General features: G+C 36.1%; 1 protein-coding gene and 1 pseudogene across 4 annotated transcripts; one reads left to right on the top strand and one right to left on the bottom strand.

Moving 5' to 3' along the window:
- Nucleotides 535-7,844, bottom strand: LOC104755166. Of its 4 annotated transcripts, XR_002036164.1 has the most exons (12): nucleotides 7,726-7,844; nucleotides 7,485-7,606; nucleotides 7,098-7,148; nucleotides 6,860-6,979; nucleotides 6,377-6,744; nucleotides 6,148-6,256; nucleotides 3,898-3,989; nucleotides 3,770-3,817; nucleotides 3,605-3,670; nucleotides 1,578-1,781; nucleotides 1,021-1,075; nucleotides 535-915 (listed from the first exon to the last, which is right to left on the bottom strand). XR_002036164.1 is itself a non-coding variant. In XM_010477506.2 (5 exons), the coding sequence occupies exons 1-5, from the start codon at nucleotides 7,819-7,821 to the stop codon at nucleotides 6,651-6,653; spliced, it is 483 nt and encodes a 160-aa protein (XP_010475808.1). In that variant the 5' UTR covers nucleotides 7,822-7,832; the 3' UTR covers nucleotides 5,843-6,650. The 4 variants fall into 4 exon arrangements, 1 of the variants encoding a protein (XP_010475808.1); XR_002036163.1 differs by lacking the exons at nucleotides 535-915; nucleotides 1,021-1,075; nucleotides 1,578-1,781; ... (1 more) ...; nucleotides 3,770-3,817; nucleotides 3,898-3,989 and adding an exon at nucleotides 5,846-5,995 and having other exon boundaries at nucleotides 7,726-7,832; XR_762187.2 differs by lacking the exons at nucleotides 535-915; nucleotides 1,021-1,075; nucleotides 1,578-1,781; ... (1 more) ...; nucleotides 3,770-3,817; nucleotides 3,898-3,989 and having other exon boundaries at nucleotides 5,845-6,256; nucleotides 7,726-7,832.
- LOC104755165 lies at nucleotides 9,716-13,562 on the top strand (annotated as a pseudogene).

Raw genomic sequence — 18,828 nt, 5'->3', positions numbered from 1 at the left:
TTTCTCATAATTGATTCGAGAGAGAAACAACAAACTAACTGTGTTTTTTCTTTTTGGGTTTTTTTTGTCCGTTGCATGAAAAAAGTACGTACAATAACGTAAAGGTATTATAACACACAATAACGTTTCTTTTAAAAAAAAAAAAAAGCTTAAGGATATATACTCTAGATGAACTGAATTTATTACATCAGCAAATATATATTGGTTATATTATTGCTTTTGGGTCACACACAAATCACTTTTGTAATAAAAGGGTTATATTATGGGAATTTAGTGAGAAATGCCACTTTTCCTTCTTAGAAATGCCATTTTCTAATGAGAAATTTATTATTTATGCCATGTACAGTAACAACTCTTTTGGAAAATGCCATTTTCGTTTATTTCTTTTTCCGCCTGCCATAAGAGCAAATTAGAAAGACAAATTTACCCTGCTAAATTTATTATTTTTAATTACCATATTTTTCTTTCCAAAATCTATTATCACGTTTCTTCATCTTTTTTTCTTTCTTTCTCCAACCTCTCATCTTTTCACAAAACCTTCAATTTCTCTGCAATCAATCATCTTTTCACATTCCAAGCGAATCTCTCCATTTATTGTTTCTACAACATTGTTTTTCACAGAATTGGACAACACAAGGTAAGAGACATTACCTAATTTTTATGTCTATTAAGTCGTCTATCAATTTTATCTATTTGAAGATATCAATTTTCAGATCTGATTAGTTTTTTTTCTCTGTTACTCAGATCTACGGGCTCAGCTGGTGGACACAAGTGTTGGAATCCAAGAAGCCATCATTGGAAGTAAAGCTAGATATTACTTGATGGACCAGATTTAGAAGACATGATTCGGATCTGGTCTACCGACATTTGTCTATCCACTTGTCGATTGTATGATTAGCGTGGGCATGGACAGACCTGCAAGGGTGGACCAGTTTAAAGTTATCGAAGGACAAGTGTTGTCAACCAAGCGGATTTGGTTCACTAAAGAAACCGATAGACAAAACTATGGTGGACAAAAACCTGTCCAAGCATTGAATTTGGTCCACCGGAGACACAATAAGGTCTGTATATGCATCTGCATACATGAAGAGTGGAAAAAATGGTTTTATGTTATTGATGAACAAGTGTTATCACCAAGCAGATCTGGTCTACTAAAAAAACGGAAGACATAATTGGGGTGGACAAGTGTTATCAAACTAAGCAGATCTGGTTTACTAAAAGAGCGGTAGACATAATTGGGGTGGACAAGTGTTTGTCAACAAAGCGGATCTCGTTACTCATCAGACCGAAGGACATAAATGTGGTGGACAAAAATTTGATTGCACAATTTTCTCATTTTTTAAAGAAAAATTCATTTCCTGTAATTTAAGGGTAAAATTGTATTTTTCTTATATGGCACAAACAAAAAAATGGCATTTCTAAGAAGGAAACAATGAAAGTGGCATTTTTCACAACTTTAATTTTGAAAATGGCATTTCTCATAAAATTCCCTAACTTGGCAAAAATGCCACTTTTAAGTTTTCTTATGAGAAATACCATTTTGCAAGTGAGGAGGAGATGTAAAAAGACTAAATTACCCTTGTCTTAGTAAAGGAGAAATGTTGCACGTGGGAGAAGTGAGAGAGAAAAAAAAAATTTGAAGTGTTTGTCGCCATTAATCTTTATCGTTTCTCAATAAACCCAACTAAATGGACAAAACCTTGATGGACTTGTACATCGAATGCAGATCCTGGTCCATCAATGGATCACCGCTCCCAGATGGGCCTGCTGCGTTAGGAGACCTGCATTAATAAGAACAAGGAGGACAATGGTGAGTTCTTGTGTTAAAAGGGAGACACAATAAAGGTTGACAACAAAATGAGTAAACAACAAAATTGGTCTATCTAGACTTTTCTAGTAAAATACACAATATAGATGGACAACAGAATGGATAGACAACTAAATTGGTCTATCATGTCTCTTCAAGTCATACACAATATAGGTAGACAATAGGATGTGGCATATGGCTAGAAGGACCTTTTTGGTGGACAACAAAATGAGTAAACAAATAAATTAGCCTATCTAAGCTCTTCTAGACATACACAATATAGGTGGACAACAAAATGAGTAAACAACAAAATTGGTCTATCTAGACTTTTCTAGTAAAATACACAATATAGGTGGACAACATAATGGATAGACAACTAAATTGGTCTATCGAAGCTCTTCTAGGCATGCACAATATAGGTGGACAACAGAATGGATAGACAACTAAATTGGTCTATCGAAGCTCTTCTAGGCATGCACAATATAGGTGGACAACAAAATGAGTAAACAACAAAATTGGTCTATCTAGACTTTTCTAGTAAAATACACGATATAGGTGGACAACAGAATGGATAGACAACTAAATTGGTCTATCGAAGCTCTTCTAGGCATGCACAATATAGGTGGACAACAAAATGAGTAAACAACAAAATTGGTCTATCTAGACTTTTCTAGTAAAATACACGATATAGGTGGACAACAGAATGGATAGACAACTAAATTGGTCTATCGAAGCTCTTCTAGGCATGCACAATATAGGTGGACAACAAAATGAGTAAACAACAAAATTGGTCTATCTAGACTTTTCTAGTAAAATACACGATATAGGTGGACAACAGAATGGATAGACAACTAAATTGGTCTATCGAAGCTCTTCTAGGCATGCACAATATAGGTGGACAACAAAATGAGTAAACAACAAAATTGGTCTATCTAGACTTTTCTAGTAAAATACACGATATAGGTGGACAACAGAATGGATAGACAACTAAATTGGTCTATCGAAGCTCTTCTAGGCATGCACAATATAGGTGGACAACAAAATGAGTAAACAACAAAATTGGTCTATCTAGACTTTTCTAGTAAAATACACGATATAGGTGGACAACAGAATGGATAGACAACTAAATTGGTCTATCGAAGCTCTTCTAGGCATGCACAATATAGGTGGACAACAAAATGAGTAAACAACAAAATTGGTCTATCTAGACTTTTCTAGTAAAATACACGATATAGGTGGACAACAGAATGGATAGACAACTAAATTGGTCTATCGAAGCTCTTCTAGGCATGCACAATATAGGTGGACAACAAAATGAGTAAACAACAAAATTGGTCTATCTAGACTTTTCTAGTAAAATACACGATATAGGTGGACAACAGAATGGATAGACAACTAAGTTGGTCTATCATGTCTCTTCAAGTCATACACAATATAGGTAGACAATAGGATGTGGCATATGACTAGAAGGACATGTTTGGTGGACAACAAAATGAGTAAACAACTAAATTGATCTATCTAAGCTCTTCTAGGCATACACAATATAGGTGGACAACAGAATGGATAGACAAGTACATTGGTCTATCTAGTATCTTCAAGTTATACACGATATATGTAGAGAATAGAATGGTTCGTGGTGATAGACAATATTGGTGGACAACGTTTTTTATGGTTGACGAGTAAATACGGATGGACATCGCAATAATGCTTCGTCTACCCGAACAGTTTTCAACATAACAACCACCAAAAACCAAATAACGCAGAGGACAAATGATGGTGGATGGACAACAGATTTACCTCCGTCCGACAGCGTCCGTAAGATCTCCCTTACTAATATCGGCATCTAGTAAGTCCAAGTCACCACTGAAACAATAAAAGTAAGGGTAAAGAGAAGAAAACAATAGGAAAAAACGATTAATGCATAAACAATTTACAGAATTGTGGACCATTATCTCCCCTTACCTGCTAGAGGTGCCACCAGAAAGATTTTCTTCGCTGTTTTGGGGAAGACTGAAAGCCAAAAAAAATAGGGTAAAAATATGAAATCATAAACCTTAAATACAACGCAAATTAGTTGACTATCATCATACCAAGTGGTGTCGGGTATGGATACTACGAAACTAGATCCGGCAGAGTTAGACGGATTAGACGAAGATTTTAGAATTTATGGCACCACCGATGGCTGAAAGAGATTGAAATGGAAAAAGATGAGAAGTCAAAAGAGACAAAAATGGAAGAAGAAAGAGAGGATTAGGGTTTGGAGAAATATATTTAGGTTATTGATGCGTTGCGATTAACGATGCCTATTTAATTGTCTGATTTATCTCAACTCTCCAAAAATTGCAGAGAAGACAGAGAAAATAATTAGATTTATGTTTTAAAATAAAATGAGGGTATAATAGTCTTTTCGTAATAAGATTATGGCAGACGGGAAAATGGATTGAGAAAAATGGCATTGCTAAAAACATTTGACACTGTACATAGCTTAAGTGATAAAATTCTCTTTATTTAATGGCAGATGAACAACTTTACCATTATTATCAAACCTCTCTCTCTCCCTCTCTCTCTCAACTTTGCCATTATTATCAAACCTCTCTCTCTCTTCTCTCTCTTTCTCTCTCTCTCATAGCGAGGATCTCAAGTATATATTTGGATCTCGGGAACAATTTGTTCTCCGGTGCTTTCACTGAGTTAATTGTCATCTCTGAATCAGTAAGCAGTTTCTGTATCTCAACAACAACAGCGACTTCTCCGGTGAGTTCCCGTGGAGATCGCTACGAAACGCGACGGTGGAGGTTCTTTCTCTCACAAAACTCTCGTCGCTCTACTTGTCGGAACTGCAGCATCGCCGGCGATCGGAGAATTGACGGAGCTTCGGAATTTGGAGATTTCCGATAGCGAATTAACAACCGGCGAGATCCCGGCGCCGGATATCACGAAGCTTACTAATCTCCGGCAGTTAGAGCTTTACAACAACTCATTGACCGGAAAACTCCCTACCGGACTCGGAAACTTGAAGAACCTGACTCACTTGGATGCTTCCACGAATCTTCTACACGGCGATTTATCGGAGCTCAGGTCTTTGACTAATCTCGTTTGGCGAGTTCAAGGAATCTGGTTAATCTAATGTTCGAAAACGAATTTTCCGGTGAGGTTCCGCCGGAGTTTGGCGAGTTCAAAGTTCAAGGATCTGGTTAGTCTCTCTCCACACGAACAAGTTAACCGGTTCTTTACCTCAAGGACTCGGTTCGCTTTCTGATTTTGATTTCATCGACGACGCGTTTGAAAATTTATCTAACCAGCACACAACGATTTTTATTTTTTTCAAGGACAGTAATCTCTAATACCCCTATTCATCAAAACAATTTCTCAAAAACCTCTTAATGGTAAAAAGACAATATTATCCTTAATGAAGATTGTTAAAGGTTAAATATAATTAAATCGGTAAATGTTCAATGAAAAACACAATAGCTCAGTGGTTGCGAGTTCCATGCGCATCCGCGCGCCCAGAGTTCGAATTCCACTATGCGAGGTACAACTAGGGTGCAACTAGTACAACTAGGGTGCAACGGGTACAACTAGGGTACGACGGGTACAACTAGGGTGCAACGGGTACAACTAAGATGCGATGGGTACAACTGGAGATACAACTAAGGGATATCCAGTACAACTGGATGTAGTTGTACGTTCAATTTTCTTTTCAAAATTGTTAGAGGGTAGTTTCGTCATTTCATTAAAGAAGGGATAGTGAGAATAAGTGGAAGTGATGCAGAAAAGAATTTCTGGTATAGGGGCACCAGAGAATTAAATCCTTTTTTCAATTGGGTTTTCTGTATAATATTTAAAAGTTAAAACTTAAAATCAAATCTTAAACTTTCATAAAATAGATAAAATTTAAAACTTGAGATCAAATCGTATATTTTCAGAAACATGAGGCCTATATTTGCAATAGTTTTTTTCTGATTTGAGGCCTATTTGTATTACCACAAAAAAAAAAAAAAACTGGCAAACAAACATTTTAAATCAAATTTTTGGTTATACTTTATGAAACAATGTTTGCAAGAAAATTAAATTTGATTAGCTGGGAGCTTCAAATCGGATGTAATCATACATGATCCCTTGGAAAGGACTTGTGGACCTCCAGTCATAACCTCTATTGGCTGCAATGAAATTTTTTTATCTACATACCTTACAAACAAAAATTATTGTATGTTTTTAGATGATTCGATATGTGAAAAAGTGTGTCTAGTGCATAAATTAGTGTTAACAACCACAAAATATGATATATTTGTCGTACTACTGACATTACAATCAATGAGGCTCATCACGTAGTATTTTACCTGTCTTGAACGAGAAGTCTGCCAACAACATTACCACGTTGATCTGCTTTCACATAGTCATCTGAAGCTGGAAAACTGTAAGGCCACAGCTTTCAGTTTCCACATTCATCTGAGAATGAAAATTTTCTCAAATTAGTAAATGAATATAATAATGTTTGATTTGTTAGTCTAACAAAACAAGATAAAAAAAAAGATTTAGCATCTTGCCAGAGCCAAAGAGGGTCATTACAATCATCAGTAGACGAGTTTAAATAGATTTAGCATCTTGCCAGAGCCAAAGACCTTCTTCCATGCCTCTCCTTCACTAAACTTTGGCACTAGATCGTCCCCTGTGTAGTGTGCACTCATAAATTACCTGAGGATCCAGCGTTAAACTTCTTGTCTACATTTCTAACTGTTTTAAAGGAAAACATTTTTATATTAATCAGCAAGAGCAGTAGGTCCAACGTGAGATGTCAAGTTCTGTTTTTGAGGTCCACCGGTTCGATACTCATGGCTAGGAGTTATGAGCCAGAAACCAACCGACGGCTGCTCTGTGCATATCCATCCATGGACAGTAATGTCTTTGTTCTCACATGAATGGTACTTATCGTCAACCTAAAACCGGAAGAAAACAAGGGTAAAAGCAAAGCTTAATAACAACCTTTCTTTAGTAATCTTGAAAAGGAAGCAAGATCAAAATAACATTATGCATCTCAAAAGACTGAAGTACCTTTTGTCAATGTTCAGAGGGACTGCTTTGCCTTCTAGTGATGGATCCCATTTTCTTGTGAAAGAAAGCTCAATTTGTTCTTCGTTTTTCATTATTACCTCAAAGTTTGTTCCTTTGATTCTGGTCCCAAAAGAAGATAGTAATTATACATTAGCATGCTTTGAATTTCATTGAACCTTTCGTCAGTTTTATGGGATCAAACTACAATTTTGGCGTTAAACTTGCATAGAAGACTTACACATCAAATCCACCAGCTGTTCCGGATCCTCCCCATACGAGATCCCAATACCTGAAGAATACTTTTACATTTTATATCTAAATGAAATCTTTTGGCTCGAAACTTGTGAAATTTAAACAAGAGAAACAGAGAGATCTATGCAATAACTGTTTGTGTAGGTTCTTAATGGAATCTTAAGACTCTAGTCATTGGTTTCAGAGCACCCATTTACTAATTTAGGCAATCTTGATTTGAGTCTTGGCACGGTTAAACGCAAGAAACTGACTTTGCTCGCTATCCAATATATATATAGAAAGGTTATAAGACACAGTAAAACAGAGACAATGCATACTCCAAATTGAAAAAATATACTTAGGAACAAAGCAAGGATATATATATCCCATTTACCCTCTGTTGACTTCTTCATTAAGAACCTCGAGCAAGTTATCAATGCCATTATATTCGATTCCGGTAACGATACCATCAGGCTTTGATAATGTTACCCGTGCAATGCCATTATCCATCACCACCTGGAACATACCATACATTCACCAGCAACACAAAATGTTTCAGTCTTTCTTAATTGATATCTGCAGCTAAATGGACATAGAGAAGATCATGATGAGAAAGAGTTAAAAAGTAAACCAACATGATTGCCCTTATCATGCAACTGCAGCTTAACAGACGACATTGATGAAAATTGTCTTATGGGTTTTGATGTTAACCTCAAAGTAGAGAGGTACATGTTTTTTTTTCTAATACGTATGTTTTTATATATAGAGATAGATCCGATCAGGAGAACTTATGTTGCCTTGGACGGGAGATAAAGAAGAGGGTATAGTGGGAGAATAATTATCTTGACTTTGTCGTCAAAACAATTCGGTTGTTAGTGTTCGACGACATTTGTGTGTTTCAAAGCTTTCACTNTGTCGTCAAAACACTTCGGTTGTTAGTGTTCGACGACATTTGTGTTGTGTGTTTTAAAGCTTTCACTTACGTCTCTTCTAAACATCTCTATTACGAATTTTTCGTTTTATAACAAACAATTGCAGATTTGACTTTCATCAAAAACCAACCGGTTAACAGAGAGATATTATATGAGCCTTTATGTACACGAACCGGTTAACAGAGAGATATTGGGCAGATACGGTTCGAATCTGGTTTTCTGAATTTTAAGAACAGAACCAAAGGATTTTGAATTTTAGAGCGGTTCGCACCGAACCCAATTTATATACTTTGGGCCTAATTTATGAGGAAAAGGCCCAAATTTCACAAAACGCCAAAAAAACAAAACAGTGCCATATCCTTTCACTCACTGCTTCTGTTTCAAACCCGCCTCCTCTGTTCTTCTTCCTCTCCACTAACTCTGAGATTTCTTATTCGATGTCTTTGGCTTAGAGAGGATTAAGTTTAGTTTTGTCTAAGTTCCGAGCTTTGCTTTCGTTTCTGTAGTGAAGACTTTGTTGTTATATATATCTCCACATATGGATTTGATGGTGTCCACAAGCAGTGTACAAGAAGGGTTTTGTTTGATTCAACAATTTCATCGCGAGTGTAAACGAAGTAACAAGCTTGACGTCTCTGTTCGTACCACTGGTAATATTATTAGGTCTAAAATCTCTCTCGGGTCACGAAAAAGGAATCGACTTGTTCTTGTTTTCGCGGCGGTCTTAACGGTAGAGCTCAAAAGTTCGAAACTTATTCTTCCTCTGGGCATAGCAGTGGTAACGGTAACGGCCATTACACCACTGCGAATTCGTCTTTTGTGTTGGAAGATGTGGAGAGTAACAACCATTTGTGTCAGATGGTTAGAACCGGTGAATTGGAGGAAGGGTTTAAGTTTCTGGAGAACATGGTTTACCACGGTAATGTTCCCGACATCATTCCTTGCACGACATTGATCCGCGGGTTCTGTAGGATGGGTAAGACGAGGAAAGCCGCAAAGATCTTGGAGATTCTTGAAGGCTCTGGTGCTGTTCCTCATGTTATAACTTACAATGTTATGATTAGTGGGTACTGTAAAGCTGGGGAGATCAGTAACAGCTTTATCTGTTCTCGATAGGATGAGTGTTTCCCCTGATGTTGTCACTTACAACACCATCTTGTGTTCTCTTTGCGATAGTGGGAAACTTAAGCAAGCCATGGAGGTTCTAAAGCCTGACACTATCACCTATTCCTCTCTTGTTGGTGGTTTGAGTAGGGAAGGTAAAGTAGACGAAGCCATAAAGTTTTTTCCATGAGTTTGAGCGGATGGGCGTTAGGCCAAATGCTGTCACCTTTAACTCTATAATGCTAGGACTCTCTGTAAGACTCGGCAAACGGATCGTGCCATCGATTTCTTCGTTTATATGATCAATAGAGGGTGTAAACCGACTGAGACATCATACACGATTCTGATAGGAAGGCATACCTTATGAAGGTATGGCAAAGGAAGCTCTGGAGCTGCTTAATGGGCTTTGTAACAAGGGACTCATGAAGAAAAGTTCTGCGGAGCAAGTTGCAGGGAAGATGTAGCGTAACGTAGGGGAACGACACGAAGAAGCGGCGGGGGAGATGGAAGGTTTTGAAGAGAGGAAAGAGAAAGCGGCGGAGATGAGTCGTAAGGAGATGCCAAAAGCGATGAAGAAATTGAAGAGGAAGCAGGTGAGGAAGGAGATAGCGGAGAAGGAGAGAGACGAGACGGAGGCTAAGTTAAACAATCCGGCGGAACATGAGAGGTTGAAGGCGATTGAGAGAGAAGGAGTTCGAGGAGAGTGAGAGAGCTTGGAGAGAGGCTATGGAGATTAAGAGGAAGAAGAAGCCAAGCGAGGCGTTGGAAGGATCTAGACGAGTTGAGAAACCTTGAGGTACTGCTTTGTTGTTTGTTGTTAATTTCTTCATCATCGCGTGGCTGTTTGCTGAGGAACTGTTAGAGTTCTCATATCTTATTGATGCTCCCACTTTGGTTGCTGCCGAATTCATTGTAGAAGATCTTTAAGTTTTAATTGCATATCCCTTTTGGCAGGCTAGTGGGAACGATGAGTGTGGCGAGGATGAGGATGGTAAATATGAATATATCGAAGAAAGGCCTCCAGAAATTATATTCCAAGGAAATGAGATCATTCTCAGAAAGAACAAAGTGAGGGTTCCAAAGAAGCCCCTAGTTCAGGTGGATGGAAACCAGGTAAACCATCATCTAGATGAACATGCCGTCGTCTTCAGTGTTTTGATTTTTTTTTTTTCTAGAGTTCCAATGTGGAGTTTGTTTTGCAGATTTCTGACAGGCCTACATCAAATCCTCTACCTCCGGGAACTGAAGCTTGTGCCAGCAACTATCAGAATGTTAGTTCTGCGCAACAGATTTTGGAGAATGTTGCGCAAGAAGTACCCAACTTTGGAACTGAGCAGGTGCCTGTTGTATTCGTTGATTGAGATGGTATTAGTTTTAGGTACCATTCTTATGTTCTTTTAGTAACTTCGCTTTGTTGTTTCTCTCAGTCCCCAGGATAAAGCTCATTGTCCTTTTCAATTGAAAACGGGAGCTTGTCGGTTTGGGCCGCGTTGTACCAGAGTTCATTTCTACCCCAATAAATCTTGCACATTACTTTTGAAGAACATGTACAATGGTCCTGGTATTGCTTGGGAACAGGATGAGGGGCTTGAGGTCTGTAACCGATGTCTTCTCGTGATGCTAGTATCCTGATGATATTAGTTCTTCTGTATTACTTTCAGCTTCATTATCTGATTGTAAATGACCACAGTTCCTCTGCCTCTTTTCTGTTTTGTTTTGTTTTGCTGTGTGCTCTTGAATTTACAGAATTATGCTGCTTGTTTTTATTTTTAGTCCTTGTCACCGCTTCTTTAACCTACATCAGACATTGATGGTCAGTGGACGTGCATGATTATAACCTGGACGGGGTTGGAGTTGCGGTTCACTTGTTTGTATCCTACCTGATTGATAGATTAGCTATTATGTGGTTGTTATCTCGATCACAGAAAATGTGGCTTCTATTTGTGCCCTCTCTTACCGTGATAGCAGCAGTACCAGAGACTGTAGCTTGTTTGTCAGTAATTCATATCTTGTTCTTTGAGTGTTTTCTAGTTTTCTTGTGGGAGTGAGTGATATGTAACAAATGATTCATACGATTCTCAATACCTCGGAGTTGCTTGATTTTCCTGAATTAAGAACAGAATAGTGTCCTTCATACGTGCTGGCTGCTTTGAGCCATTAGTGTCTGAACAGACTAATGCAGTTATAATATAGTAAGGCTGTAGCTATCCTGGTATGCTTGATATTAAAACGAGTGGAGATCACATGCATTGTATTTCACCTGGTTTCCTTGCTTTTAGTCACTTTCTTTAGTTTACTCTTCTTATTTTTCCCCCGGCTTCCTTGCAGTATACAGATGAGGAGGCTGAACGTTGTTATGAAGAGTTTTATGAAGATGTTCATACAAAATTTCAAAAGTATGGAGAACTTATTAATTTCAAGGTTTGTTGATTCTATTCTGCTCCCTCTTTTTTTCTTTCCATTATCAGCCATATACTAAATGTGAATGTAAGTTCTTGAACCTGCCACAGTAGGCAATCCATTTTGAAAATTAGTGGTTCCCGGCATCTTTTCTCATCATGAAATGACCAAATGTAACCCTGTGTCTGAGAATAAAACTTGTTTGGTAGATATGTGTTGTCTTCCGACCTTTTTTCCTACCCTTTCTTTTCTCAAAAACAAAGTTTCTATCCATTTCAGGTGTGTAGAAATGGCTCATTCCACTTGAAGGGCAATGTATACGTACACTACAGATTCTTGCTTACCAGCCCATTAATGGTCGATACTTTGCTGGTAAACAGGTACATTGTTTAGTCTGGACTCTGGAGGCTTGATTTGTGATACTTTGCTGGTAAACAGGTACATTGATAATTGCACATCCTTGTCAGGAAAAATGCGAGTTTGTCAACATCTCAAGATGGAAAGTTGCCATATGTGGGGAGTACATGAAGTCCAGGCTTAAAGTATGACACTCTTCATCTGGTTCGTAATCTGAGATTCAAACTTTTTGCTTATCGCGAGTTCATGATTTTCATCCATTTTACAGACTTGTTCTCGTGGATCTGCTTGCAATTTTATCCATTGTTTCCGAAATCCTGGTGGAGACTACGAATGGGCGGACCATGACAAACCACCTCCAAGATTCTGGATTCACAAAATGACCGCTTTATTTGGTTATTCAGATGAAAAGCACCTCGAGCATGAATTGTTAGGGTCATTAAATAATTCGAGATCAGATCTACAAACAGATTCACACAGGTAGGTAGCTTTATAGTTGGGGTTCTAGCTTTTGAGGATCCTCATCGTTAACTAATTTATCAGCGTATATCCTGCTTAATTTGGTTATGCAGCGTCATGCTCATGTGTTTTGTTTCCATGTCAGGCAACCTTCAAGAAGATCTATATCAAGGGACCATGATCGTGCGAATGTTGGATCTAAGCCTTCCTATTGGAGCCGTAAAAATCATGGTGAAACTCGGGACAGTACTCATGGAGACAAAACATAGTAGGGATGCCGTGAACTGCCATGATGGAGATGACAGCCCTAGCAGAGACGGTAGTTTAGAGAGGGAGATATATAAAGAGCGACGGTACGCTAAGGACAAATTTCATCGTGATAGCAGATGGTCTGAACACTCTCCTGGACATAGGGTGATAAGGAAAAGAACCCATGGGAGGTATTCTGATGATGATTTTCCTGATGGAGATGACAATGCTAGGAGAGAAACGGGTCACAAACGAAAATCCAGAAGAAGGACAGATTCAGAAGCTGAAGAACAGATGGACGATGAAAAGGACAGGAAACCGCGCAGGAGTTCAAGAAAATACAGTAGGGAAGGGTCATCAGCTGATCAAGAGGAGAGTCATGAACATGATAGGGTTCATACAGTTTGTGATAAGTCACAGAGAGAAAAGGTCTAAACATCGGCATGAAAGAAGCAGCTCAAGATATTCGCACGAGGAAGATTCAACTGAGAGTAGACATCATCAGAGTAAAGGATCAGACCTTCGAGTTAACGGAGAAAATGACAGGAAGAGAAGTGTAGAGACTAGTCCTCCCACAGACTGTTGGTCAGATAAAGCAAAGTGAGGCACAGATACAAGTCCCAAGATCCTGACTCTGATCGAAGCAGGAAAGGAAAACGTCAGAGTGGTTTATCAAGTGAGGAGAGTTCACATAGAGAAACACACAATGAGAGACCTCATCGCCATAGAAAAAGAAGACGCTCACAAAACTCAGACGACAAGAGTCGTCAATTTGCGGAGGAATCAGAGGAAGTCAAGAAGAGTCAAGAAGACCAGTGTGATGATCTCAGTACGAAACCAAATAACGGATGTTCGTATGACTTTGTTGGCCTCTCGTCATATCTTAATTTCTCATCTGTAAATATTTTAGTTTTTATAACTTAAAAAGTTGAAAGAGTCGGGGTGAAAATCGAATTTAGTTATGTTGAACAGTGAAAATAACTGAAGTGATACTAGTCGCTGCGAGTGAACCAGAGAAAGAACTGAAGAATTCTCTCTTTTAATTTTTAAAACAAAGTTCACATCTTGATTTATGGAATGCCGGAAGATAACATGTAGATATTACGAGGATCGGATTTATATAAACAAAAGACTTTCAAAAAAAAAAAATAATATATGAACAAAACGGTCCAAAACAAAAATGTATGTGACAAAATAATGCATAAAATGGTAGTCCTCTGTATTAGAGACGTTTGTTGTTTGTATTAGGATCACAAAGGATGCCTTTGATTTTCTTTAATGCATTTTTATTTTATAATTTAAATAATTAATAAATGTTTTTACTTTTTCCAAAAAATTACTCCCTCTGTCTCACAAAGATTGAAGTTTTAGAGAATTTTCTTTGTCCCAACAAGATTGATGTTTTGAATATTTTTAATAAATTTTTGTTTTAATGATTACTGATGTTGTAGAGTGTATGGAGTGTAAAAGTGGGAAGGTGGGAAAGTGAAAAAGTATTAGAAAAATAAATCATATATTCTCTCCGTCTTAATATGTGTGTAAAATACTAAACTTCAATCTTTGTGAGACAGAGGGAGTAGTTAATACATGCATGAGAATATGAAGCATTCTCTACCAAAAAAAGAAGAAGAAATACGAAGCATTTAATATACTCTTAGAAGTAATTATAATTATTGAAAAATTACAAGTGTGAGAAATAAGACAAAAATAATTAACAATAATTACTTACTACTAATAAATGGTACAATTTGTCCATGTCAGCTTATATTTCTAAACTAAAATTTCACCCGCGGTACACCGCGGGACTAAATTATTGTATTTTAAAATAATAATTTCTAATTTATTTAGTCTTCAAATTTTTAATTAATTACTTTTTGTCTAATTAATTTACAATTTTGTTTAGAATTTTTTTTCTTCTTACGTTTTATAAAGTTTATAACCTAATTACATTAAATTTGTTATTAGATAAAATATAAAATTCTAAATTTGTTTTGTTTTCTAGAATTAAACAAAGGTATATGCCTATATAGTAGTTAGTTTATATTTTTATGTGTTTTTTTTTTTTTTTTGGAATATTAAGAATGTGTTATAGTATGTGTAATATTTTGTGTTCATATATTAAATAATTTATAAGTTTATTTTCAAAACTATGATTACAAATCTATAGTATATATGAGATATACTAATAGTTTTAGTGTTGGTTCTATATTCCAAACCCACCATGCTAGGCGGATCAGGCAACATATTCAAAGATTTTTAATCCGCAAAAACTCATCATATGAAACCCGTTAAAATAAAAATTATTTTTAAATATGTAATACAAAATAAAAGTAAATCTGTGAGCAAGCAATATCTTTTATATTTTATTGTTATTCTTTGAATAAGATATCAAATTGAATGGTAAATATGTTTGTTACCTTTTAAAATCATACCGTTAGTTTTTTTGAATGATATATTTTATTTTTGATTTTGAAGATATATTTTAGGAGGAAATCAATGCGTTGAGATCAAAAATATCGGCCACGGATCCTCCTCCAAGTTCAAAAATCAATTTATTTTTTGGTTAGACCGATTATTTAGGAAATTTGTGTATAGAGAGAATATTGTTTTGTAAAATTGAAAATTAGTATTAATTAAATAAATTATAAAATTAATACTTAATGTTAAGGTGAGTTGTTCCAATTGTTTTGGAAAGTTATTTAGGTGGAGAAATCTTGTTTTCAAAAATAAAAACTTAATATTAATTAATTAAATGAAAAACAAATTAAGAATTAATGCCAATGACAGTCTTGTAAATATGTGGCAACTTCAGGATTTATTTGCTAAATGTACTTGGAAAATGTATATATAGATTACTCCCAAATTTCCACGTTAGCAAACAATCAAAACATTATCGACACATTTTAACATCATGAATTAGGATTATAAACCAATTTAAAAGTGCGGTTTCCCATGAATTTTAATCGTTTCAGTTTTTTTTTAATCTTTTCCTGGTTACTCTTTTATAAGTTCATCGTGTTAGGATCTCATAAGCAAGATTCTCTCCACATCTCCCGTAAGTACATCATTACAATTTTTCTCCCCCTCCTCAACATAATCAGTTTTGGCTTTCAATAGAAATCAAATCCCCAAAAGCAAACAACAATGAAACACAAAATCAGGTAGTGTTTTTCTTAGAACTAATAAGGAATAAGGAGTTAGTAATTACATATATAGCTTTACTATACTAACTCCTTATAAGAACCTCATCTTTCTCACCAAATGATGGAAGTTGATCGGTTTTTTACTTCATTAGATTTTTGAATTATTTCACTTTTTGTTTCTAAATGGTATGGCTACAGCCATTGTGCCCCCTGGCGGACAATATAGAGAAAGTTTCACCGGCCGTTCAGTCACTTTCATCTTCTATTGAAGTATTTATTAGCGGTTGTTAGACGACAGAGCATGCAACAAATAAGAAAAACTGTGCTGATGTTAGGATTACGATTGAGAAATCAAACACATTTTATGTGCTTGAAGAACCATCGAAGAACATCGAATGGTATGACTACTGTTCCTTCAATTATTTCTCTAATATGGTGAATTATGATTATCTTGCATTTTGTTAGTCAAGCGATCTTTCGGATCGGTAGACGATGCAAAGTAGATCTCCGATGATTCCGGAGGGTGATCTTAATTTTGATGGCGAGGTGGTTGTTGAGATTTGATAGGAACATAAACCCTGGAAAGAGTAAAAGGTAGTTTCATATTTATCGATGTACTTACGGAGTTACGGGAGTCAACTTATGACGATTAACTTTCCTGAGAGATGTGGAGAGTCTTGCTTTTAAGAGTTATTGAAGGAATGGTAGAAAGCTGAAACGTTTAATTAGACTTAATGAGAATCTCCATTTTTCTTCGTTGAAACCTTGCAACGTTGCAACGTTGTTTGTTTTCCATGTTTATTTGGACGATTTTGATTTATCATTTCTTGAAAAATAAACGATAACATAGTAAAATAATTCATCATTGCTTTGGTCATTTGCTTATTTAATTTGCTTATGTGTAATGATTTTAAGCGATAACATATCTCTTGATGTCAGGAATAAGAAGTATTCGGAGGGACTCCTAGATAAAAGGTTTGAAGTACAAAAAACTGACCGGTTAGAACCATGACTGAAAGAACAAATCTCATATTTGATGTTTTGTTTTTCCCGTTTCAATCCAGTACTAACACACATTTTTTAATACGAGAAACAACCTGTTACTTTTAGACACTAACAATGACGTATACTTGATTTCAGCTCGGAGAAGAGAGAGGGATAACTTTTCCATACACGTATAGACACCATCATAATTGGTTTCCAGCATCCGCAAAAAAAAAAAAAAGAAAAAAAAAAAAACATCTGAAAGGTAAGTGCTCATTGCTCATACGGGGATAGAGTTGACATAAAAATGAGAAAAATCAAAACATAGTCATATTCTAAAATCTATAATAATTGATTTATGCTTATGAAAAAAAAAAAGTTTTAAAAAACTATCGGAATTCAAAAAATATATGATATCTTCCTTGCATCTATGTACCTACTCTATCGCATCGCAATATAAAATTTCGTCTTAATTAACACTATTGAAATTTTCATGCTCTTCTTTTTCGCATAAATGAGGTGAACCACAAGCGTATATTCGTCTTGCAGAAGTAGAAGCAGAGAAAATACTACATATTTACTCTGTAATTGGTTTCATATCTTTGTTTTTTCCATGAAATGGGCTTTCAAACTTAATTACATATATAATAATTTCCTTGCGGAAAGAGTAACTCCAGATCCCTTATACCATCAATATAGTACTTTGAAGCATGTGTTTACTCTGATTTTCAGTGAGAAATTATATGCCTAGCGTTTGTTCATAACACCAACTTGGACCAGAGCAATGCCATTTCACCTCCTCAATTGTGATGCATAATTGACCTTAGCAATGACATCTCAGTTCTTCAGTTGTGGTGCATAATTGACTTTTAATACTCCCTCTGATATTCGTTATATACTTTATTGATTAATTCTTTTAAATATATGACATCCTAGCTTTGTCTTCCCGGTTCCTTGATAAAATGAGACATGCACATAAACAGAACTGAGCATGCAATTGTGGGAGTCTAGCACCACAGCAAGTGACAGCGAGAGACGCACCATGTCTCAAATACCGTTTAACTACATGAAAAAATATCTAACATTGATAAGTCTTACTACCTATTTCAGAATTAGCATATCCTGATATTGATCATATTGTAAGTATAGATGGAAAAACAGAATTTCATTAAAAAAAACAGTCATTAAAAATCTTTTTTCATAAAATTAGTTTACAACCCACGCATAGCGGATTAACTACTAGTACAATATTAAAACATATCTGTTCTAATAGAGAGGGTATAATAATTTTTAGTGATTTTTGAAATATTAAATAGCCTTTTTAAAAAATAAATTTTTTTGTCTTAAGCCGGCAATATTGACAATAAAGTCAAGGATGTGTGTGCAACTAGACACAATCATCAGCATACATCCTTAACCATCACGATATATATAATCCTAAAACCTTACAAAGTTCTGTAAATAACAATGCCAAACCATAAAAAATACAGAAGATTTTAGGGGAAGCCCACCATAATATGTCAACAAGGATGAGTGCACAACTAAAACCCATCACCAGCATCGTGTAATACATCCTAAATGTCTTTCCATTGTTGTCAATCCAAGGGACGATCCAAGGGACGAATTCGCATGCATCTAGAAGCAATCCCATAATCATGTGAAACCTAAAGTAATGAGGCAAAAATTCTTTCTTCACCATCCACATGAAGCCTAGGCAGCAATAGACCATGAACAACCTATTTTGCAGTCTGTTTGCTGCTATTGGGGTGATTGAGTTTTCATCTTCAGATGCTCTCACACGCCTTGGTATTCTCCGGTCAAGGAAAAAGATATGGGTAGACGATGATGAAGATGCAAAGTGATTTGCTGCATATATTCTAGATATTAGAGTTTGCGGTGCTATCAAACAAGCACGAAACATTAGTAAATAATCATATGCTAATACCTAGAAGTGGAACAATCTGTATCTGTCTTGAGATTCTTGATGTTGGAAATGAACCAACAACATTGGAGACGCACGCTCTAGTTGGTTTCAAGTGTTTCTTTAGCCATGGACTCTGATGATTCCTGCAAAAATATGCAAAACACACAAATGTATTAATTAATTAAA

Source organism: Camelina sativa, chromosome 17 (assembly GCF_000633955.1).
Source record: "Camelina sativa cultivar DH55 chromosome 17, Cs, whole genome shotgun sequence".
NCBI classification, from domain to species: Eukaryota; Viridiplantae; Streptophyta; class Magnoliopsida; order Brassicales; family Brassicaceae; genus Camelina; species Camelina sativa.
Note: the sequence above shows the minus strand (reverse complement) of the source record. Positions and strands in the feature narration are given on the sequence as shown.

Coding starts and splice junctions, on each gene's coding strand:
- LOC104755166 (XM_010477506.2), bottom strand. CDS start 7,821: ATGTACCTCTCTACTTTGAGGTTAACATCAAAACCCATAAGACAATTT. Junction 7,149..7,484: donor AATGAAGAAGTCAACAGAGG/GTAAATGGGATA, acceptor AGTATTCTTCAG/GTATTGGGATCTCGTATGGG. Junction 6,745..6,859: donor CCTCTGAACATTGACAAAAG/GTACTTCAGTCT, acceptor TTCCGGTTTTAG/GTTGACGATAAGTACCATTC.